At 40.3% G+C, this 25,817-nt stretch overlaps 1 protein-coding gene across 15 annotated transcripts in view; it reads left to right on the top strand.

The window, feature by feature from the left end:
• NBEA (neurobeachin) overlaps positions 1-25,817 on the top strand; it is a 748,692-nt gene that overhangs the window by 674,731 nt on the left and 48,144 nt on the right. For all 15 annotated transcript variants that reach the window (XM_075919184.1, XM_075919178.1, XM_075919179.1 and 12 more), the window contains one exon: positions 8,312-8,479. In XM_075919184.1, coding sequence (XP_075775299.1) covers positions 8,312-8,479 — 168 coding nt within the window. The remainder of the gene's footprint in view (positions 1-8,311; positions 8,480-25,817) is intronic.

Here is a 25,817-nt window from a genome sequence, read left to right as displayed (position 1 = left end):
CATTTAAGAGTAAAAATCTATAATAGTTTTTATCATTGCTATGTTCCCATTACACAAAAATCATTAAAAAATTAATTTTTAATATGCCATCTCAAAAATATCTAAAAGAGCTATTGTATGCAAGTGCTGATTCTTAGGGCACTGAAGTGTTAAAATATTTCATACTGATAATGTCTTGTATTTGAATTAATCACTATATATACTTTTATCAATTTCCCAGAAATTCCATTTTCAGGTTGTCAAAATGTTTGAAAGCTCAGGTTCCAAGTCAGCAGATAGTTTCATCTGAATAAAAAAAAAATGGGGAGGAGAGGTAATCTGAAAAAACCTAGCAATGTTTCATTTTTAAAAATTAGCTATTTTGGATCAACACAATATTTTTCTGATTTATCAGGTTAGCCACCAAACCTTCTCCGCCCCACCCCCACAAAAAATCAGTGTTTTTCCCTTCTCTAATTAGTTGTAGAATTATATTAATATAAGGTGCTGTAATGTAGGGATATAAATGTATCCAGTGACAACAATGTGAGCAGTTGGTTGACAATTTATAATCCTTTATAAACTCTTACGTCTCTAATTCAAAATAATGAAAGATTCAAGTCTTCACAAATCTTTCACAAGTTCCTACTATGTTTAGTCTGTATACCTTTTCCAATTTTAATATAGCTTTTTTTCAGGTAGGGTGACCAGAATTGCACTTAGTATTCAAGGTGTAGGTGTACCATGAATTTATAGTGGCTTTATATTTTCTGCCATATTATTTATCCCTGTCCTTATGGTGCCTAACATTCCTTTATTTAGTTTGTTTGTTAATTTTTGCTGCATATTGTGTTGATTTATTTAGAGGACTATCCACAGTGACACCAAGATCTCTTTCCTGAATGGTAACAGCTAATTTAGAGCCCATCATTTTGTAGGTAGAGTTGGAGTTATGTTTTCCAGTGTGACTTGGCACTTACCAACACTGCATTTCATCTGCTATTTTCTACACCAATCACCAAGTTTTGTGAGATCCCTGTGTAATTCGTTCTAATCTGATTTGGATTTGGCTATTTTGAGTAATTTTGTAATAGCTTCAATTTTTGCCACCTCATTGTTTACCCTCTTTTTCAGAGTATTTATGAATATGTTGAACCTCATTGAGTACCAGTCTCTGGGACTCATCACTATTTATGTCTCTCCATTCTGAAAACTACACCTGAACCTCTGCACTCCATACAGGGAACACCTGCAGTACGGACCCTGGCAATGATAGGAGGAAGCAGCTCTGCACATTTCCCTTCTCCCCCAGCTGGGGGAATGGCAGTACAGTGACATACTTCTCTTGAGGCTTTTCCCCTGTGCTCCCATAGTGGTGGGGGGCAATGCCTGGGAGAAGAGATTCAAGTATATTTATTCCTATCATTTTTCTATCAGTTACTGATCCAAGAGAAGACCGTCGTTCTTATCCCTTGACAACCACTTTGCTTAAGAGCCTTTGGTAGGGGACCTTGTCAAAGGCTTTGCGAAAATAACAGTACACTGTATCCATATGCTTGTTGATCCTCCTCAAGGAAGTCTAGTAAATTTGAGAGTCATCATGTGCCTTTAGTCCCTTGATACTTCTCCAGCAAATCCTATTCATCTTTATGTCTGATTGTTCTGTTCTTTACTATATTTTCAACACATATGTCTGGTACTGAAGTTAGGCTTACTAGCCTGTAATCACTTCTGGGGCCTTTTTAGAAAAATCTGTGTCACATTAACTATCCTCCAATCATTTGGTACAGAAGCTGATTTAAGTGATAGGTTACATACTACAGTCAGTAGTTCTGCAATTACATATTTAGTTCATTCAGAACTTTTGAGTGAATACAGTCTGGCCCTAGTGACTTACAACTACAGGTTGGATGGATCTCCCTGGTCCAGCATCCTGGGGACCTGACCCATTCTGAATGAGGGAATTTGCTGGGCCAGGAAGGTCCCCTGCTGCCGGTATCCCAGGACACTGCCCCTTCCTCCAGCTTGGTGTCAAGTATCAGAGGGGTAGCCGTGTTAGTCTGAATCTGCAGAAGCGATGAGGAGTCCTGTGGCACCTTATAGACTAACTGAAGTGTAGGAGCATAAGCTTTCGTGGGCAAAGACCCACTTCGTCAGATGCATGTAGTGGAAATTTCCAGAGGCAGGAATAAATATGCAGGCCAGGATCAGGCTGGAGATGACCAGGTGGATCCAATCAAGGAGGATGAGGCCCACTTCTAGCAGCTGATCTGGAGGTGTGAATTCCAAGAGAATAGAAGCTGCTTTTGTAGTTAGCAAGCCATTCACAGTCTTTGTTTAATCCAGAGTTGATTGTGTCAAACTTAAAGATGAACTGTAGCTCAGCAGTTTCTCTTTGAAGTCTGGTCCTGAAGTTTTTTTGCTGCAGGATAGCTACTTTTAGATCTGCAATTGTGTGTCCAGGAAGATTGAAGTGTTCCCCTACAGGTTTTTGTATGTTGCCATTCCTAATATCAGATTTGTGTCCATTGATTCTTTTACGTAGGGACTGTCCTGTTTGGCCGATGTATATAGCAGTGGGGCATTGTTGGCACATGATGGCATATATTACGTTGGTGGATGTGCAGGAGAATGTACCAGTGACAGTATGGCTGATCTGGTTAGGTCCTGTGATGGTGTTGCTGGTGTATATATGTGGGCAGAGTTGGCACCGAGGTTTGTTGCAAGGATTGGTTCCTGAGTTCGAGTTATTATGGTGCGGTGTGTAGTTGCTGGTGAGAATATGCTTCAGGTTGGCGGGTTGTCTGTGGGCAAGGACCGGCCTACCTCCCAAGGCCTGTGAGAGCGAGGGATCATTGTCCAGGATGGGCTGAAGATCACTAATGATGCGTTGGAGAGGTTTTAGCTGGGGACTGTAGGTGATGGCCAGTGGTGTTCTGTTGGTTTCTTTCTTGGGCTTGTCCCGTAGCAGGAGGCTTCTGGGTACACGTCTGGCTCTGTCATCCTACCTCCCAAGGCCTGTGAGAGCGAGAGATTGACAGAGCCAGACGTGTACCCAGAAGCCTCCTGCTACGGGACAAGCCCAAGAAAGAAACCAACAGAACACCACTGGCCATCACCTACAGTCCCCAGCTAAAACCTCTCCAACGCATCATTAGTGATCTTCAGCCCATCCTGGACAATGATCCCTCGCTCTCACAGGCCTTGGGAGGTAGGCCGGTCCTTGCCCACAGACAACCCGCCAACCTGAAGCATATTCTCACCAGCAACTACACACCGCACCATAATAACTCGAACTCAGGAACCAATCCTTGCAACAAACCTCGGTGCCAACTCTGCCCACATATATACACCAGCAACACCATCACAGGACCTAACCAGATCAGCCATACTGTCACTGGTACATTCTCCTGCACATCCACCAACGTAATATATGCCATCATGTGCCAACAATGCCCCACTGCTATATACATCGGCCAAACAGGACAGTCCCTACGTAAAAGAATCAATGGACACAAATCTGATATTAGGAATGGCAACATACAAAAACCTGTAGGGGAACACTTCAATCTTCCTGGACACACAATTGCAGATCTAAAAGTAGCTATCCTGCAGCAAAAAAACTTCAGGACCAGACTTCAAAGAGAAACTGCTGAGCTACAGTTCATCTTTAAGTTTGACACAATCAACTCTGGATTAAACAAAGACTGTGAATGGCTTGCTAACTACAAAAGCAGCTTCTATTCTCTTGGAATTCACACCTCCAGATCAGCTGCTAGAAGTGGGCCTCATCCTCCTTGATTGGATCCACCTGGTCATCTCCAGCCTGATCCTGGCCTGCATATTTATTCCTGCCTCTGGAAATTTCCACTACATGCATCTGACGAAGTGGGTCTTTGCCCACGAAAGCTTATGCTCCTACACTTCAGTTAGTCTATAAGGTGCCACAGGACTCCTCATCGTTCCTCCAGCTGGCTCCACTTTGACTCCATTGCCACTGGGCTCCAGCTCTGCTGCTACAGGGCTTGGGCTCCTGCACACTGCTGCCAGCCTTCTGGGCTCTCTGGGGGACAGGGCTTGCTACCTGTTGGCAGCCCTGCTTCTGCCACACCCAGCCGGGGCTTTCCAGGGATGGGGCTCCTTGGCTGCTCCACTGCTGCCATGCCTGACAAGGACTTCCTGGGGACAGGGCTCCCTGTCTGCTGCCATGCCTATCCAGGGTTCCCTGGGAATGGGACTTGCTGGTCTCGCTGCTGCTCCACCTGGCCAAGGCTCCTCAGAGATGGGGCGTGCTGAACCCAATGGTGGGGATCCCCACTGGCTCACATTCCTAGCAATTGAGGCTCTTTGGTCCAGCAAGATCTTTGGTCCTGCCAGCCCTCGGATGTTGCCAGACCAGAGAGTCCCGAATTTAGGACTGAATTTCATTCATCATTGCTTCCAAAACTTCTTCTATTGACACCCCATCCTCAGATTTGTCACCTGAAAGGGGGAGCTTAGATGTGGGAATCTTTCTCTTTTGCGGTAAAAACTGATACAAAGAATTCTTTTAGCTTTTCCACAAGGAGTTCCTTGAGAGCTCCTTTAGCATCTCAATCATCCAGTGGCCCCACACATAATGAATAACAGGCAACCTGCTTCTGACATACTTAAAAAATCCAAACACCCCTCTTTTATAGCCCAGCAGGGTCCCAGGAGTAGGTTGGGTGGGACTAACATTGAAAAGGGGGAGGGCTGGCCCCCTGAGTATATGGAAATATATGTGGAATTACCTACATTGTATAATTTTATCTGCCGAGTACTCCCAGATTTTTAAGAATAAAGTTGTGGACTAATTAAAACCACATCTGGTGCTTCTGTCCTTATTCTGGCCTAGCTAGAAAAAGGAAAATGTTAAGCAACCTAAATATAGGGGATTGCTGCCAACTAGTATGTTGTTGCTGATTTTATTTTCAATAAATTAAAGATGATTATAGGTTTTTTGAAAGTGCTAATTTAAGAGCCTAATTCCTTTACTTTAAATTCCAGATAAGTAAATATGTTGATGTTTAAAGCTAGCCAGACACATTCAGACAAATTATGACAAAATATTCAGTTGTAGCTATATATTAAAATTTGTTTGATGTGGCCATACTAAAATGTGGCATTTTGAAAAGCTGGACCTAAAACTATTATGTTCTTGTCCTCTACGTTATTTTCTTCTTCAGAAGATCTTTCAGATTCATATTCTGTATATGGAATAATGAATAAATTGTTCAAAATATTCAGCAAAAAGGCTGAACCAGGAATAAAATATACAGTGAAAAACATTCTATCTTCAAGCTACCTTCATTTCTGTCTGCTGATATTCATAACTGGATAATATCAGTGCTGTTTCAAATTCAATATAAAAATTTAAAGATTATCAGCATAAATCAGTGCAGCATTGAATGTAGGCAACAGCCTTATCACAATTCTTTATATTTCTAACTGTGTTAGAGCCCCATATCTAGGTTTGGCAGAAACAGAGAGAATGTATATTTCCAATGTATAGTACAACATTAATCATGAAACGGATGAGCTTGCTTGAATAAAAGTGCCACAACCATTGTCATACTACTAATAATGTTGTTTTCCATGTTCTGTTGAGCTCCAGGCCTAATAGGAAGTTGCTTCAGATCAATGGATCTCCAACACCTAAGTATAGTTTCTGGCATGGGATTGCTTGACCTGGACCAGGGCTAAGCTATTGCACAAAAGGTTCTCAAGAACCAAAGGACAGAAACTGTGTTCACCACCTGTGGCCCGTTTTAGCATCAACCACTAGTTTCTATATAGGCTTTTGAGTTTTCTAGTATAACTTTAACTTTCCTTTTGCAATTAAGCTATGTTTTGGCAGTTTTATTAATGGATAACAATGTAAGGCTATGTCCATTAATATTCTTGGCAGGGACAATCCAATGGACTTTACTAGAACTACAGTATTGAATGTAGATCACATAAATAACAGAATCATAGAATACTAGAACTGGAAGGGACCTCGAGAGATCATCAAGTCCCTCATAGCAGGACCAAGCACAGTCTATATCATCCATGATAGATGTCTGTCTAACCTGCTCTAGATATATCTCCAGTGATGGAGATTCCACAACCTCCCTAAGCAATTTATTCCAGTGTTTAACCACCCTGATAGGAAGTTTTTCCTAACAATCAACCTAAAACTCCCTTGCTGCAGTTTAAGCCCATTGCTTCTTGTCCTATCATCAGAGGCCAAGAAGTACTATTCCCTCCTCCCCCATCCCCGTGACACCCTTTTAGATTCCTGAAAACCATTATTGTATCCCCTCTCAGTTTTCTCTTCTCTAAATTAAACAATCCCAAGTCCTTCAGCCTTCCCTCATAGCTCATGTTTTCTAGATCTTTAAAATTTTGATGCTCTTCTCTGGACCTTCTCCAATTTTTCCACATCTTTCTTGAAATGTGTGGTGCCCAGAAATGGACACGAGACTCAAGACACAGATCAAGAATGCTTGATCTGAACTCCCTTTAATGTAAAATTTGCATCTGTATCCAAACTTAACGTTTTTCTTTGACTGCTGATCCTTACGTGAATTCCACACATGAGTGAGTGTACATGCCATGTGTGCAACTCTGGAAATTCTAGCTTGCAGTGACTGTTGGCCCACATATGGACAATAGTTCACCTTACATGCCAGACTGCGGGCATAAGAAACAGTGTAGTTTGATGCCTCTTCAGTTCCTTCTTACCGCCACACGGCCCAAGTCAGAATCCCTGTATGCACATATTTCTTTTACTGTTACTACTCAGTAAAAAACATTGTAAATAGTTTATAGTGCATATTAGAATAGTTAAAGTTTAATACAATTAATATATGTAGTTTTTCTCCCCATACCGGGGGACTTGAGCATTCTACCATCAATGCTTCGTCAAGCCTCAATATAAATACACAAAGGATTCAGAGACTCTGTTTTCAGCTACCTCTGATCCCATGAACACTGTCATTCCCTGACACCTGATAAGGGCTGCTTTTTGATGTTGCGGTCAAATCCACCTATCATTATTGGTGCAATCCAGGTCTACACAATCCAGCTATTCTGGAGGATGCCTTGCAGGTTATGCACACAATTGGGACACTTCGGTCTTTTAAATTATCCATCAATGATACTTCATAGAGTTTCTTTCCCTCCCTTCCAGTACACAAACTTCCTTTCTGGACCTGTTCAAAATTGCTGTTATGAGGTCATTCTTTGCCAGGAGCAGACTCAATCCTTCTATGAGAGGCAATAGAGTGAATTCTACCTCAATATCAAGAAAGATGTTTTTATTCACTCACTTTTTGGTTCCCAAAAAAGACAAGATGCCTATTTTGGACCTTGACAACTAAACATTTTATTCCAAAGTCAGAGTTCAGAACAGTTACATTAATATTGAGGAAATCAAATTATAATTCCAGTGAGACCCCAGAGCAGAACATCCAAATTTATTTTTTGGGGGGTTTTCAACTGTTTTTGACCGAAAATTACCCACTGCATTTTCAACAGAAAGGAAACCTCAATTACAAAACCATTTGTTTAGTTGAAAACAATTTTACATCAAAAATAAATTTTGCTGAAATTTTTTTTGACCAGCCCTAGTAACTGATACAACAAATCCATCTATGTAACATTGAATGCTTATGTATATACACACTAAGAACTTGTAGAGCAGAACTGTATATGTTTCCATATAATTGCCTGTGGTTTGCTAGTGGAATGAAGTTAGGGACACCTTATGCCTTCTCTGAGCCTTTTAAAGCTCCCAATGCAGGCCATGATATCCAATAGAGATAGACATTTCTCTATAATGGAGGGGCCACGCTTAAGCTTTATTGCTATTTTGTCTATAGAGCTGTTAAAACTAATACTGTATTTCTGACTTTCCATTTTAAATTTGAAATTGATAAGAGCTGGTTGGAAAATGAGCTGGAGAGCTAGATATCTTTGCTTATTTCCCCCATTTTCCCTCAATTTTTTTAGATGTTCTAAGAAAGTTATCGGACAGCTTTGGAATTAATTAAAATAATCATAATTAGACAAACCCTGTAACTGCAAAAGAAATTAACTTCATATAAAACTGAACAAAATAAGATTAATTTTAATTTAATCACAGAATAATTAGTTGCGTGGTGGTTTGATGTTTGTTTGAAGAACTTGATATATACTTTAAGTACAAACAAGGACTGTATTGCTATACAGTACAATTTCTTCAGGCAAAAAGCAGATTGAAGATAGAATTTAAGTGTCTAAATGTGAAAAACAATATTTCCCCCCTAACTTTGAATTTCATTTCCAGGCACTGGAAAGTGAGTTTGTATCATGCCAACTTCATCAGTGGATTGACCTTATATTTGGCTACAAGCAACGAGGACCAGAAGCAGTGCGTGCACTCAATGTTTTCCACTACCTAACGTATGAAGGCTCTGTAAATCTGGATAGTATCACTGATCCTGTCCTCAGGGAGGTAAGCATTTACTAGCTTTTTGTTCTAAAAACTGCTGTCATCTCCCACGTGTCATTAATACATCTCTATTTTAGTTTTAAAAAATCCCTTTTGGTTTGATTTTATTGACTTTATTCAGCACTTGAAATCCTAAGTGATTCCAAAAAAGGAAAGTCAAGAATGTTCAAATGTCAGTATATAGATGCTGGGCAGAATTTTCTTTGCTAGGAAGCTGTCATAGATAGTAGAATTAATATTCACTCCATTTATTACAGTGCAAGGAATACTCTACAAAGTGAACCACCTTTACAATTAGCATCAGATAGAGCCACTTAGTAAAACTGGATTATTGAAATAAAAAAATTACTTTGCAGTGTGGTCATGAATAAGAGGAAAATGCCTAATATTTCCAATAAGATAATGCAGTAGAAATTATTTGCATCAATATAATTATACTTTACTGACAAAATAGAATTAGTTCAGATTGCACATTACAGAAAGAAAAATGAAAGTAATCGACTGTTACCGGTAGAGGCTTTTTGGTTTAATCTTCTGTGTATATTCTATTGTGTTGTTTTTCTGTGGTGTATTTTGTGTGGGTGTTGTGTTGTTCAGATATATTTATACTAGTTATCTGAGCAGAATCATGTTGATAACCTCATATGTTTTATTTCCAATCAATGTGCTTGGTTTTAGTAAAATTATTAAGAATTATTGCTATAAATATAATTCATGTATTGGGTAAAATGATTAAATAATAGGTGAAAAATGTGAAGATATAACAGCTGTTAGATGAGTGCTGCTGTGATGGCTATACACACAATCATCCATTCCCCCAGATATCTACCATCTGTTGTATGCAAAACAGTAATAACTGATACACTATCAGGCTTTGGAATTTTTTTTTCTGGCGGGTGAGGGTGGTTTTGTTGTTTTGTTGCGAAGGGCTGTTTGTTTATTGGGGGTGTGAAGGAGTGTTTAGTTTGGTGAAGACAGAAAACTAGTAGACTGTGAAACAGAAACAGACATCAAAGAAACATTTGGATTCAGGTAGGCTAATTTTTTGGAATAATGCATTTTAATTTTTTTTTACCATTTAGATAGCTAAAAAGAATAGACACTAACGTCTGATCATTAGATTTTTTTAGAGCTAGAATTTCAGAAGGTGTATTTTAAGGACCTGATCTTGCATACACTTATTCAAATACCTCATTTTAAGCATGTGATGAGACCCATTAGAGTCAATAGGACTACTCAAGTGCTTAAAATTAAGTACCTACATAATTGTTTGCAGGTTCCAGAGGCTCAGAGCATAATTAGAGGCAATAAAAAGCAGATCTGCATGCACAAAAGAACAATAATTTTGAAAGTATCAATGAGGTATTTATGCAAGGAAAGCAAAGGAGTACAGCACTTAGTAGCTCCATAGAACTAATGCAATACTTAAGGCCCTGATTTGCATGAACAGACCTCTGTATCTGAGTTCAAGGGCCTGCCCACACAAGGTGGCTTGTAGGATTGAACCCTGCATGCTTTGCTTAATATTTTGTAATATGATGAGCATCTTCAGCTCTCTTGTGAGCTTCCTTACATGCACAACTTGTGAAGAATTTTTTCTTTAATCCGGGAGATTTTTTTGCTCCTACATGCACATCTAACCCATGCCCCCTTAGACATTACAATATATGTATCTCCTTTCTTGTGTTTCCCTTTGCACCCAAGACATTGTCTACACTAAAAGGACGATCACCGCTGCCACATTCTTCTGACATTAGATTTAACGAGTCTAGTTAAGACGGTCTAAATCAAACTCAGAGGGCACCTCTGCCAGCATCTGTTATGCCTCCTTTAACGAGGAGTAAGGCAAGCCGACGGAAGTGTTTGCTCCCATCAGCCTCCCACTGTGAGGATGCCGCGGAGCTCATAGATGGAGTTGCGTATCTTAAGCCAAGCTGGTCTAGTGTAGACCTGGCCTAAACCACTTCGCATGGTTCTATTTTCTTCTTCTTCCACATGCAAGAAGAAAGTTTGCAAATGAAAGGCAAAATGTTTATTTTCTCGTGATACTGAAAGCAAAATATTCAATTTAAAATAGAAAAAAAATCTGAATCCTGTTCAGTTCTTTTAAAATAGTCATATTCTGTATTCCTTGCAAAGTAAAAATACCACCTTCTTCACTTTTTGCCCATATAGGATCATATGGATTTGTACAAGCAAATTTGGAGTCTTTTGAGATTTATTTGAACTATAATTGTAAATTATATATAGGTTTTCTGAACAATAAAAGGTATTTGATATCTGGATAAGTGTTTATTAGTGATTCAGGCATGGATTATATGTTTTTATTACTCTGCACACATTAGTTATGTTTTGCATTTTTCTGTAAAACTAATGAGCTTTTATGTTTGAGTACTTCTTTTCTTATTTTTACAATTGATTTAGTAGATAGTCCATTGATCAATATATAGGCAAGAAGGTAACACACACACAAGCATTAGAATATCAAATTTCTTTTTGTCATATGTATTATATTGCAGCAGGTTGTGAGCTGCTATGCTTGATATTTTAACTTGGTAATTGTTGTATACATTGATTTTTTTTAAAGAAAAATTGGACATTTTCTCAATATAATATCTTCTGTTAAAGCTCAAGATATACAATAATTCCCATCCCACAATTCCTGAGATATTCTCATTATTTCATTTTCTATATAAGTGAAATTCTGAGTTTTCTGCTTTAAATAAAATGTTGGTATACATTCTTTAACATAAGCTATGCAAATAGCCATTACTTTTAGCCTATTGTCCCCTGTCATCAGTAAAACAGACTAGATAATTGTGCTTTCCTCCTTCAGTGGTAGCCATAACAAGTCTAAAAACACAAAAAACCCAGCAGTCTTTTGCCAGTGAAATGTGGCTTCAAATAAGTGTCCCTTACCCAGCCCCTAGACTTATGGTAAGAATTGGGCATGAATCTTTAATCTTAATCATTGTAAAAGTCAGGTCCTCATCAAACCACATAGAAACAATTCCTCACACCAGATGGTGATCAGTGAAAATGAAAGCATGTTTCAGAAGGTTGAAAAAGCTACCAGAGGAGAAGCTGTTCTGGATTTGGTTTTAACAAATAGGGAGGAACTAGTTGAGAACTTGAAAGTGGAAGACAGTATAGGGGATAGTGATCATGAAATAATAGAGTTCATGATCTTAAGGAAAGGTAGAAGGGAGACCAGCACACTTGAGGTAATGGATTTCAGGAAGGCAGATTTTGATAAGCTCAGAGAACTTGTAGGTAAGGTCCCATGGGAAGCAAGACTGAAGGGAAAAACAACTGAGGAGAGTTGGAAGTATTTCAAAGGGACGTTGTTAAGGGCCCAAAAGCAAACAATTCCGCTGTGTAGGAAAGATAGAAAATATGGCAAAAGACCAGCTTGGCTTAACAAGGAGATCTTGCATGATCTCAAAATAAAAAAGGAGTCATGTAAAAAATGGAAACTAGGACAAATAACAAAGGATGAATATAGGCAAGCAACACGGGAATGCAGGGGCAAGATTAGAAAGGCAAAGGCACAAAATGAGATCAAATTAGCTACAGGCATAAAGGGAAACAAGAAGACCTTTTATAAATACATTAGAAGCAAGAGGAAGACCAAGGACAGAGTAGGCCCACTGCTCAGTGAGGAGGGAGAAGCAGTAACAGGAAACTTGGAAATGGCAGAGATGCTCAATGACTTCTTTGTTTCGGTCTTTACCGAGAAGTCTGGAGGTGTGCCTAACGTAGTGAATACAAGCAGAGAGAGGGTAAGTTTAGAAGATAGGATACGCAAAGAACAAGTTAAAAATCACTTAGGAAAGTTAGATGTCAGCAAGTCACCAGGTCCTGATGAAATGCATCCCAGGATACTCAAGGAGCTGATAGAGAAGGTATCTGAGCCTTTAGCTATGATTTTTGAAAAATCATGGCAGACAGGGGAGATTTCAGAAGACTGGAAAAGGGCAAATATTGTGCCCATCTATAAAAAGGGGAATAAGAACAACCCAGGAAACTACAGACCGGTCAGTTTAACGTCTGTCCCAGGGAAGATAATGGAGCAGGTAATTAAGGAAATCATATGCAAACACTTGGAAGGTAATAAAGTGATAGGGAATAGCCAGCATGGGTTTGTGAAGAACAAGTCATGCCAAACTAATCTGATAGCTTTCTTTGATAGGATAACGAGCCTTGTGGATAAGGGAGAAGCGGTGGATGTCATATACCTAGACTTTAGTAAGGCATTTGATACGGTCTCGCATGATATTCTTATTGATAAACTAAGCAAATATAACTTAGATAGGGCCACGATAAGGTGGGTGCATAATTGGCTGGATAACCGTAGTCAGAGAGTTGTTGTTAAGGGTGCTAAATCCTGCTGGAAAGGGATAACAAGTTGAGTTCCGCAAGGGTCTGTTTTGGGACCCGTACTGTTCAATATCTTCATCAATGATGTAGATATTGGGATAGAGAGTACACTTATTAAGTTTGCAGATGATACCAAACTGGGTGGGGTTGCAACTTCTTTGGAGGATAGGGACATAATTCAAAATGACCTTAGCAAGTTAGAGAAATGGTCAGAGGTAAACAGGATGAGGTTTAATAAAGAGAAATGCAAAGTGCTCCACTTAGGAAGGAACAATCAGTTCCATACATACAAGATGGGAAGCGACTGTCTAGGAAGGAGCATGGCGGAAAGGGATCTAGGGGTCATAGTGGACCGCAAGTTGAATATGAGTCGACAGTGTGATGCTGTTGCAAAAAAAGCAAATATGATTCTAGGTTGTATCAACAGGTGTGTTGTAAGCAAAACTCGTGAAGTCATTCTGCCGCTCTACTCTGCACTAGTTAGGCCTCAGCTGGAGTACTGTGTCCAGTTCTGGGTGCCACATTTCAAGAAAGATGTGGAGAAATTGGAAAGGGTGCAGAGAAGAGCGACAAGAATGATTAAAGGTTTAGAGAACATGACCTATGAATCCAGGCTTCGTGAACTGGGCTTGTTTAGTTTGGAAAAAAGAAGATTAAGGGGGGACATGATAGCGGTTTTCAAATATCTAAAAGGGTGTCACAAGGAGGAAGGAGAAAATTTGTTCCTCTTGGTTACTGAGGACAGGACAAGGAGTAATGGGCTTAAAGTGCAGCAGGGGAGGTTTAGATTGGACATTAGGAAAAAATTCCTAACTGTCAGGGTGGTCAAATATTGGAATAAATTGCCAAGGGAGGTGGTGGAATCTCCCTCTCTGGAGATATTTAAGAACAGGTTAGATAGACATCTGTCAGGGATGGTGTAGACGGAGCTTGGTCCTGCCTTGAGGGTGGGGAGCTGGACTCGATGACCTCTCGAGGTCCCTTTCAGTCCTATGATTATATGATTATATGATTCTATGCCTAGTGGACGCCTTTCACCTTAGACCAACGAGAAACTTTTGTCAAGTGGGGCTGCCACTGACCACAAAGCAACGTAAGCAAAACAGGTTGGCTGATCATTTGTTACTGCCTGGTGTAGGAAGGCCTTTCCTATCACTCATGTCACAAAGAAAAGGTGAGAACAGAAAATCAGCTGACTGGTGGGATAAGAGAAAAATCTCCCAGTAATAAAAAGGGGGAGAGGGATAGCTCAGTGGTTTGAGCATTGGCCTGTTAAATGCAGGGTTGTGAGTTCAATCCTTGTAGAAGCCATTTAAGGATTTGGGGCAAAAATTTGTCAGGGATGGTACCTGGTCCTGCTGTGAAAGCAGGGGAGTGGACTCAATGTCCCTTCCAGTTCTAGGAGATAGGCAATCTCCATTCATTTAATTTAAAATTTTTTATGGAGGGTTAAATCATTATTTGTCCTGCATCCCAGGTCCTGTCTTTGTTTAGGAAAAAAAATATAGCTTCTAAGTAAAAACATCTAGAAAAGATCAAGTAGAGTGACAATGAGAATAGGGCAGGACAACCCTCAAATGCAGAGTTTGCAGCCCATTCTCAGGCTAAATGACCCCAGGACAGCATTTGGCCTGGCTTCACCGCTCAGTGCTTTCTGGTAGGAGGAACTGAGGTGGGCCTTTGTCCCCCCTGGCCATGATGCCCAGCCCTACTTCCTCCTCTTCCCCCATGAAGCCCAGACTCCTGACCAAACCTGAAGCCAGATGTAAGTAGTGAAAGACACCCAGAGAGCTCTGGAGTCCTGGATCCTCACAAACCTTGGGCTGCATACCCTGGGAGGGCTAGGACCTGAGCCAACAGCTACTGTTGAGCATCTTGGCACCCCAACCAAGGCAAGTGGAGGCTCTGGGAGGTAAATGAATAATACCTATGTATGTCAAATGAGCTTCTTTAATTAAATAAGTTTTGAGAACTTGAGATATGCCCTTAATTGGTGCATAATAATACATGCTGTATTTACTGAAACTTATTCTTTATATATATAGTGATATATATGAAATTACTCTAATGGATTACAACTGGTAATTAGACCAAACTAAAACTCGGTTTCTGGATGCCTCAAAGTTTGAATCCAGATCCCAAATTTCTTAGGCCCTGTTCAATTTGCAGTGGAAAGTTTTCTTCATTTAAAATCTAAGAATTGTTGAAAGTGAGCCTTTTTAGCAATTTGAGTAGCTTCTCTTTTATTCTGCACATTGCAAGTTGTAGTCATCTCTCAAATTGTATTTGTATATTAAAAAAAAATTCCTCTGGGATGACAGAAATGGCATCATTCATCACCTTTTGTTCCCCCCCTTCACCCTCCCCTATGCTCTGTGGAACCACGAACTATGCGGCCTCCCCCAGGCACCATGGATCAGTGGAGCTGCGGGGGGTGGGGCTGTCTGTCTCTGCCCATATGATCCTGGGCTTCTTGGGTAGCAACCCGGAGCCGCTTGAGAAGAACAGAGGAAAGTGAGGCCTCCGCCTCTCTCTGTTAGCCCCCTTCTCCCCACTACACTATCCCCATTGGACCTTTACTCCCCCGGATTCCACGCCATATGGGCTGGTGGTTAATCCCCTCCCCCACATGACACATCCCCCAACAGACTCCACACAGCTCAAGTCGGAGTGGGGGGGGCTAATTCTCCCCCATCCACCATCCCTTGAGGCATCACAAAGGGGTGGCTCAGCACCCACTGGTGCTGTTTTCTTGCTTGTTAGGTTTCCATTCATGGCAGGGAGCAGGCTGTGCGTAGGGAGGGAGGAAAAGGGATAGGATGTATGTGGGGATGGGTGGTATGGTAACGGGGGATTGTGGAGGTGAGGGGATATAAGAATGGGGACAGGGGATGAGCAGTGTGGGGTGCAGAGGGGGAAGAGTTAGACAAGGATGGGGGATGTAGGAATGGAGGAAGGAGGTGGGGATAGGGATAGGCAGTGTGGACAGGGGGAAGAATTTGGGAGGATAGGTGGATGTAGGAATGGAGACAGAGGGGTGGAGGTAGGGATGGAAGAAGGGGGATGGGCACTGTGGGGAGGGGAAGGTTATGGAGGATGGGTGGGTGTGTAGGAATGAAGGTAGGGGTTGGGGTGGAGGAATGAAGGATGGAGATGGGGGGTAGGGATGGAAGGAGAGAGGTGTGCTGTGGGCCATGGGGCTCTGGGCCCTGGCTCATCCCCCCACCCCATTCTTCCCCTCCACACAACAGTGTGTGCACTTCCCTGCAAGCCAAATCCAATGTGGAGCCTGGGGGTTTCCTCCTTTTCCCCCTCCCATGCAGGAAGTTGGCACTGGCACTGTAATCTTGCAGGGGGCAGACGGTGTTTCGAGACTGGAGTGCCAGGCAGACAGCAGCCTGAGTGCAGGCCAGGCAGAGGTGGTGTTTTCCCACTGGGTCCCAGAGTGTTGGGGCTCCCTGGGAAGCAGGGCTGGAGCGGGGCAAGAGGCTGGAGGGGGTTCAAGAGGCTAAGGCTGGCATGGCTCCAGCCCTTCTCTACCCGGTGGCCAGTGGTAGGGGGAGCTGCAAGAGGCTGGGGCTGGTGTGGCCCTGGCCCCCCTGGCAGCCAGGGGGAGAGCCAGGCCTGCCTGCCTCCAGAGACCAGGGGGTTGGCGAGCATAGCAAGCAGGGAGGCCAGGGCCATACCAACCCCAGTCTCTTGAGAAAAAGAAGAAATGTGTAGTAAAGTTATCAGGCCCCAAATTAAGAGGAAATCTTTAGTTGTTGTAATCTCAATATTTCTCATTTCCAGGTATGCCTGTATATCACTGGTCTCTATTGTATTAACAAAAAAAACCTTAACTTGCAAAATAAATGCTAAAATTGGAGGAACAGCTTAAGGATATTGATTCATTCTTACTTGACAGGTGAAATCATGGTTGCAGCACTAACCACGGCAATTATGGCATTAAAATGTCAAGGAATTAGGGGTCAGAATAACAGATAATTTTCTTCCTTGTGTCAGATTAAAAATTGACTTCTTTGACAGCACAGGATCTCTGGCTAAGAAAATTATGACAGCTTAACTCATCTTGTACATGTAAAGCTGTAACTGATAATGAACTTTACTGTGACAGCCTTCTCCTGTGGAGAAACATGACAGAACATCTCTGGTACAAAGTCTGTATCTCTTTTTAATATGTAAACAGTAGTTATATTGGACATTAGATGCCGTTTGGAATAGTCTTTACTGTTGGTTTACATCATAATCCAAACCCTTTTTTCTGGACAAGTTCAGCTGACTGCCAAGAGCTGATGTTAAAAATGTTAATGCATAAAACAATGATATTTAAAGATAAAATTGTTACTGTATTATTTGTCCATCCATATTCTCCTAGGAATGACCTTTCCACTAACTAATCAATATAAATCTCCTGGCCAGGGTTCCCTCTTTTTCTATCCTTGAGCAGGTTGAATTTTCTTAGGTGCAACACCAATATTGAGGTAGTGTGTGTACATGTATCAACATCCTTTCTAACAATTCACGCTAATAAACATACCAAAATGCAAATTATCCTCACATAGCTCAGCTTTTAGATGCTAAACAAATCTATAAGTCAACTAGAAATAGTGTTTGCAAGGAGAGCATGACTAACACAATATTTACTGACACTGGAAAGCAGAGGAAAAGGCATTCACAAAGGCTTATACAGTTTCTCTGAGGAATTTTTAGTATCCATGCTGTAAAAACAGATAATAGTTCTCCTGGTTCGAAACTTTTGTGCATCACCGACTCAAAGAGTAGAACAAATTAACAAATGGCTTCAGGGTTTGTAGACAAATGTATGTTTCAAAGAGCTTGCAGATAAGGTTTCATCCTACAAAACAATTAGCATCACATCTAGTACTTGCTACTTCTGACTCAGAAGAGCCAGAACTCTACTACATAGCAAAGATCTGGCCTTAATACAATACAGTATACCAGGTGTTAATTAGGAACACAGGATTTTTTTAAAATCATTAAGATCAGAGTTTTAGATATCTGCAACACTCCAAGCAACTTCGGTTAAAAGAATCTTTTTTTCTTACCTTAAGCCATTAACACCTATGTAAACTTTGTTTGAAACTTTGTGTGTGTACACGCACACACCATGCAACCTGCTTACCCCTCCAACCCAGACAGAGGACTGCAGCAAGTGAGTTTGGAGCACATCCCAAACAAACTTCCCCCTGCCTCCTCCTCAGGGCATAGATGCCAGCACCCACCTCCTTTCCCCACTTACCCCTGTGCAATCTGCTCCTCCACCCCGAGCCCAGCTGGGTTAAAATCCTGTTTCTCAGACTAGCAGCACCAGCAGTCTAGCTGAGCGTCAGGACAGGATCAGCACAAATTATCCACACCTCCCCCACCTCATCCAAGGACACAGCACAAACTCCATCCTCCTTCACCTCAACCCAATGCCAGCACCCACTGAACCCTTTCTTTCCCCAACCTATCTCATGTAGTCAACCCTTTACCCTCCCCCTCCTTCCCAGTTCAGGAGGGTTGAGGTAACTGTTGCATTTCTGCCTCTGCCTCGTTCTCCCCTCCCACACAGGACTCTTCAAGCTCTCCTCCCCTTTGACTCTCTCCCCCCTGCCAATTAATTACAATTCCCCCCTTCCATCAGCCACTTATTCTTTCCTTGTCTCACATGCATACCTGCTCTGGGGAGCTGCTCAGTTCAAGCATGCAGTTAGCTCTGTTTAACTGCTGCTTAGAGATGTCCCAACCCTCCAGTCAGCTGAGCTTACTGCCTGCTCAGGAGCTTGAACCTCTGAGAAGGCCTCAGAAAATAGCTGCTTGGCCCTGCAGGCATGCAGCTTACAGGGATCTTAGCTCCTGGTGTATATTTTAAAAAGTGGCTAGTAATCTTGGGTGCCCAACTTAAGAAACTTTGAAAGAACATGATTTTTTAGAAGTTCTATTTTCTATTTTGAAAACATGTGTCTTAAGTACAGCATCCAGACACTGAGAACTCAAAATCACTAGTTATTTTTGAAAAGACGGGACCTTATTCTTCCATTTAGTAAATTATTGTGTGATTGAAGCATGAATAGCACACTAATATACATTTCATTAAAAAAAATAAAAACACTGAACATAACCATGTGAATGATTTTTCAGTACTGCCTTGTGGATTAAATTGAAAATGATTAAGTGGAGATAGTCATTTTGATGACTAAAATGTAATTAAACTAGTCACATGTAATATTGAAAGCACATTTTTTGCATAAACTCATAGAAAGTTAATATTTTTGGCTTATTGTTTATTTTTTGTTCAAAATTATTGCCAGATCTCCATCTACTTTGATTGCACACAATTTGTTCATCATTAGCAGTGTTTAAAAAAACAAGTGAAGCATTATACTGTTGGTTTGTATGCACATTCTAGCTGTCTTTTCTTCCATTTCTTTCATAGTCATAAATGTAGATAGGCAGGGCAGTACAACTGCTAGCCTTTAAATGAACAGCATGTTCTGCAAAAGATGAATTGTAGTTTGCAGGAAAAAAAAATGAATATGAAGAAGTTATTGGGTTCAGATATTTGTTCTGAGCAGTCACCTGTAAAAATACCTGAGCATACCTTCAGCCCACACAGGCAAATTGAAAAATTAAAATGACTAGCGCTTGACAGGCAGTTTCCATGTCCATGTACTAACCCTAGAAGGATATGTTTGCTGGCAGCTAGTAGAGCATACAGTCTATACAATATTTATTTTTTTATTGTGGACTTTATAGTTAGCATATTTAAATGATTTTAAAAATCATAATGATGTGGTAGTCTTGCAATGCATTTCAGTTACCCTACTTTCAGGGCTTTATTTTTTAGATCGTGTTTTTGTCTCTTATCTCTTTCTTTGATCTGACAGGAACAACAAAGCATCCCTCTGGATCTGCTATAGTGAAATATGCCCATAGGAAGCAGAGTAGAGCACGTCAGTTTTCCCTTTTTTTTTTCTTACTGAAACACTCTTTGCTACTACAGAGGGCTGACATGATAGGTTGTCAAGAACCAACAAGATAGATATATCTTTAACAAAGAGTTGGAATGGTAGCCAGGCCTGCTGGCTGAAGATAGAAAAAAATGATGAGGAAAAATTAACACACTTTCCATTCTAATCGTGCAGTAAAACTTACATAACGACACCCACTGGTAACCCTTGCAAGCATGTGCTTGTTCTTGCTCTGAGTTATTCTTATTTCTTTTCTCTATTCTTCTGTGATCTCTTTCTTTGATCTGACAGAATATCAAAACCACCCCTCTGGATCTGCTTGAATTGTACCCACAGTATTGGCCACTTATATATTCAGCATTGCCTAATTGCCTCCATACAAGGGATGCTCCTGGCTTCCTTTCTGGGAGTAGTCTTTGTATGAAATGATTATGGATGGTTGTGAAATAACTAAGATATTGTTAGTGGTGTCAGTATCCACTTTTTTCCAACTTAATTGAAGGAAAATTATGTACATCAAAAACCCTTTTGCATGCAAACTCCTTAATTATAATGGCAAGTATTTTCTTATGCATTAAGGGTTAAGCTCTGTTTTGGGAAATGTGTACATGGATCCTGTTAACTTTAGCAGGAGCTCCATATCCCCATCACTGTGGATTTTTGAGACTCCCCAGCACCTAAAATAGACCTTTCCTTCTTTCACCATACATCCAGGCTGCGTCTAGACTGGCATGATTTTGCGGAAATACTTTTAATGGAAAAGTTTTTCTGTTAAAAGTATTTCCGCAAAGAGCGCCTAGATTGGCACGGATGCTTTTGCGCAAAAGCATCCATGCCCAGCATAGACGCGCTTTTGCGCAAGAAAGCTCTGATGGCCATTTTAGCCATCGGGCTTTCTTGTGCAAAAAATTAAGGTGCCTGTCTACACTGGCCCTCTTGCGCAAGTATTCTGAGTGGGAGCGTGAAAGTATTTGCTCAAGAAGCACTGAGTTTGTACATTACAAAGTCAGTGCTCTTGCGCAAATTCAAGCGGCCAGTGTAGACAGCTGGCAAGTTTTTGCGCAAAATCTTGCCAGTCTAGACGCACCTCTTGATTGTAAAAGAAATATCATTGGTAGTCCAGAGAGTTTTCTGTGTGCTTGTGTGTGAGTATGAAGTATTTATCCAAGGAAAGTCAAATAGAGCAAATAAGTTTGCATTTAGTTATGAAAGTGGATGTGTCTGTGGTCATTCTTACCTCCTCAGGGCGTGAGTTCCAACATTTAGATCCATCTCCAGTGGGAAAAAAACTGCTTTCTCCTCTTACCAATCAACAGTTACATTATTCTGGTGGAGCTTCCCTGAGGCTTTGTCTACACTGCAGTGTTTTTGCACAAGAAGTCTTTTGCAGAAGAGTTCTTGTGCAAAAACCTGTTGCGCAAAAGCGCATCCAGATATCAGTGCGCAAAAGCGATATGCTTTTTCACAAGAGAGCATCCACACTGCATAGACAATGTTGCACAAGAAAGCTCTGATTGCCATTCATTGCCTTTTTGCGCAAGAGCTGTAGCGCAAAAAAGAGTTATTCCTCATGGAGAGAGGAATAACTCTACCAGCAAAAGCTCTCTGTTCTGTCCATTTTCTTGCACAATAATGTGCTTGAGGTATGGATGCTCCACCGTTTTTTGCGCAAGAATAGCTAGTTTTGGCCAAAAACCTTGTAGTATAGACATAGCCTTATTGAAGAGATATTTTGGTCTCAGAAGGCATGGTGTTTGCTCTTGTTGCTAGGCACAGTCTCATAGAGGACTTTGAATTCAGAACAGAGTCCTCAGAATAGTCTCTATATTTCATGGGGAATCAAGTATAACCCAAGCCATTTATTCCAGTAAATCAGAGAACAGACTCTGATCCATAGAGTTCAAAAAACAAAATAACCTTAACACCAAAATACTATTCTAGTAACAATACAATTAATTTCAGCTCATTAGGGCAGTCATGGAAACATGTTTCCTAATGATTTCACAAATTGTAGCACAAATGACTTTTCCAAAAAAGTCAGACATAAAGTATGGTGTTTATTTGCCACTCATTATTCCCCAGTATTAAAAGTTTGTCATCAACACAGAGGAGAAAAGTGAGCAATGCCCTCTGATGTAGGGACCAAACATACAGCACATATAACACAGAAATGTCCTAAGCCAACAGTCATTCACCCAATTATTTACAGATGAATTAACAGAGAAAAAAAACAGGAAGAGTTCTTGAATGATTCACTAAGCAAAAAAGGGGCTTAATTTGTAATGAAATTATTCATTATTTGAAATGAATAGTCATGTAACAAATGACCACTTCTAAGAGCATCATTAATTTGGCATTTTTTATACTTCTCTGGAAGTGAAACAGATAATTTCACTGCTGCTGTCTGTCTTTTATTACAAAAATATGAACAATATAGATCTTTCATAAAAAAATCTTCATTTTCAGCTTTTTTTTATTGCATGCTATTGAAAGGTACTAATTATTGATTTGAGAAATTACAGCAAATACTTTGCCATATACTTCAAGTCATATTTTACTCAAGGTGGGAAGGGTGAAAATTACTTGCTGATGATTGTAAAGGAAATAGCTAGATTTCTTGATTAGCACAGATTTCAGATACATTACACAGTCATTACCACAACATAAATTAACTATTATTCAACACATTTTACATATATCAGTTTGCTGATGTAGATATTACTCAGTCTAAGTGTATAGCAATTTCAGATACGGAGCTGTAAAACTGTACTTTTTAGCATTTTTAACATATTGATAATGTGTATCTACATTATAATTTACAATTTATGCCAAAAACAGAGAGTGGATTTTTAAAGACTGTTTTGCTGGAAATAATTCAAATGTAGTTATTTCTTTAAACTCTCTGAAAATTATTGTGTGCATTTAATTTTAAAGCAATCATATAGCCTACTTTAAAAATGAAACCCTAAACTATAACAAATATACAGAAGAGTTACAATTATAGTCTCTCAGATCATATATTTCAGTCTGACCTTTCAATATTTGTTCCTTTGTAAGGCTCCCAATTAGTCCCTTTTTGGCTTTTTGTTTTGAAGATTTGCCTAGTTTCTAAGACACATGAGTCGAAAGCTGAGGACTGACTCATGCCTTACCAGCACTACCAGATTTTTGGTGTTTTTCTCTGACACAACTGCTCAGAGAATATCAGATTCTACTGTTTCATTGTGAAGTTAAGATTTAGGGTATGTGTTAGGAAAGATTGATGTGACTTGTGGGAGGAAAACACTGGTGAGAGCATTGAACCCACAAGAATGCCCTAATATTCTCCTTCCCTTCAGTTTATACAGTATGTCTACAGCAAGTATTGATATGCCAAAAGTTAACTATAGAATATATTCATTTTAGTTTACTGTCACCAAAATCCAGAGGAAAGATTAGCAAAACTGTAGAGTAGAAGAGCCACATTTTTATCTTGATTTACTGGATTTCATTAGCAAGAAAAAGTTTTCAGTCATGAGTTTTATTACTGTTTTTTCAACAACTAGAAGCAATTGAACATGAATTCACATTTTAATTTTTTATACAGTTTTATTTTTATAAACCAAAGAAATAATAAAATATCGCTATTATATACTTTGATTTGCTAACCCTGTCTGTTTCTGTATTCCAGTCATTAAAAAATAATGCCTTATGGTGATCATGTTTTATTTCAATAATAAACCAGAAGAAAAAAAATCACAGTTAAAATACATTCCTTCATGATTAAGTACCATTTCTTTTGTATTACTGCAAACTCTCAAAATGTCTGCTCTGTTATCTGCTTCTCTATTTTCTTACTTCTTGTTTGTCTTTTCCCATAGAGTATGTTCTTAATTGTTGAGCAATTAGAATAAAATGTATGTTCAGGTTGAACCTCTCTTTTCTGGCACCCTCGGGACCTGACCGGTGCCGTACCAGAGAATTTGCCAGACTGTGGAAGGTCAGTATTGTTTAGCAACATTACAAACACTTCCACTGTTTACTAGGCTCTTAGAAGACATTTAGGGGTAAATTAGAGCTAACTAATAGCACAGAACAGTGAGAGCCAGGGCTGGTGACTATAAGCAAATTTTATGGGACTGTGGGAAAATTAGCTACACCCATGATAAGTGGATATCCAATTACCTAAAATCATGCTGGACCAGGGGTGGGCAATAATTTTTGACAGGGACCGCTCCAAGATTTTGGACAGTGGTTGAGGGCCACACTCTTCCAGGATATTAATGGAGGAATGTTGGGGTCTGAGATGGAGGTTGGGTGCAGAAGGGAGCTTGGGGTAGGGGGATTGAAGTTCAGGAGGGAGAATGGGGTCCGGAAGGGAGTTTGGGTAAAGGAAGCAGTTGTAACCTAGGGCAGGGGACTGGGATGCAGGATTTTGGGATGTGACCTAGGGTAGGAGGGGATTGGGTGCCGGATATGGTAGGAGGTATGGGTGCAGGAGGGGGCATAGGGTTTGGGTATGTAGAGGGGGGCAGAGGGTTGGGGAAGGGAGGAGCTGGGATGCTAGAGGCAGGCTCTGCTTGGGAAGTGGTTACCAGTAGAAACCTGAAGCAGACTGTCTGCTTCAGGCTGCCTCATGTTGCTCCACTCAGGGCATGAGAGGGATGGGGAGGCGGCTGAGGAGGACGGAAGAAGGCTTCCTACATTGCCCCTTCTCCCAGCAAAAATTCTCAGTTCCTATTGGCCAAAAACTGAGAGATTGGCCAATGGTAGCTGATATATTTTGCTGGGGAAGAGGGGACAGCATGAGAAGTCTCCCTCCTCCCTTCCCAGCTATCTGGAATGGAGAACGGCTAACTTTTTAAAGTGTGATCTGTTCTCTGCCTAAGGGCTTTGGCAACGCAGCTGCAGGCTAGATCCGATGGCTTGGTCATCTCTGTGCTGAACCATGGATGTTGCCAGATCAGAGTGCCAGTATAGAGAAGTTCAACCTGTATGTCTCATACATTGCAACTTTCTGAAGTATATGTACACATTAGTTTAGATTTTCGATTAATCACTTATCCAATAAGGAAGCATTCTCTAGATTTAATATTATATCTTCATTTGTTTAATATACCACTAATTCAAAGATGTAATTGACTAATGATCACCTGAAATAAAATTAAACTATGTAAAATATTACTCCTATTTAACACGTCCTGTAGAAAGACAGTAAAGGCACTAGCACAAAAATCACTTCCTATAGTTTATTCACAACTGCAACTTTATTATACTTTCTGCTGGGACTCCAGGAATACTCCATCAACAAGGCTCGCTGAAGAGAGCTGCTGTATTGGTGCGCTCTCGAACTGCCCTAGCTAATAGAGGTGAATAAGTCCCTATTCCTTTCTAGACCATCTTACTCCTGCTGTGGTGCAATGACATCTATAATATTTTATTCAGTTCTTAATGTAATCTCATTATCAAGATTGGAGGGAATTCATTGATGGACATCAATGATGAGAGGACAGGAAAGATTTATGGGCAAGATTTAAAGTGTTTGACAAGTGATGACTGAGCAAAGACGGACACAGTAAAAATCTAAAAATATCTGAAGGTGGCGATAAACCAGCAAGGTGGAGGAATGAGTGTGGCACCAGCAGATTGTATCTATATTAGCAGTCATGGGAGGAAATTCAAAAAAAAAAATGTTGGCTGAACTTCAGGAAAAACTTCCTGACAGATGTAATTAGGCTGTAAAACAGTTTCCAAAGAAAATTATGGAATCCCCATTATATAGGCCTTTTACAACTAGAATTAACTGCCACTAGAAAATATAAGGAACAATCTTGCATTGGCAGGGAAATAGACTGGATGATGTAAAACTTTTCCATCAGTAATGTCTATTCTTCTGTGTTCCATTGCCAAGCCAGTAATGACCATAGTGTGAATCCAAATGTATTGGCAGTAACTCTGTCACTGTGTCAGTCTGTGTGATGAGTTTACCGTTGTAATTAGATTGG

This window comes from Pelodiscus sinensis, chromosome 1 (genome assembly GCF_049634645.1).
Source record: "Pelodiscus sinensis isolate JC-2024 chromosome 1, ASM4963464v1, whole genome shotgun sequence".
Lineage (NCBI taxonomy): Eukaryota > Metazoa > Chordata > Testudines > Trionychidae > Pelodiscus > Pelodiscus sinensis.
This window is presented reverse-complemented; position numbering and strand designations above follow the sequence as displayed.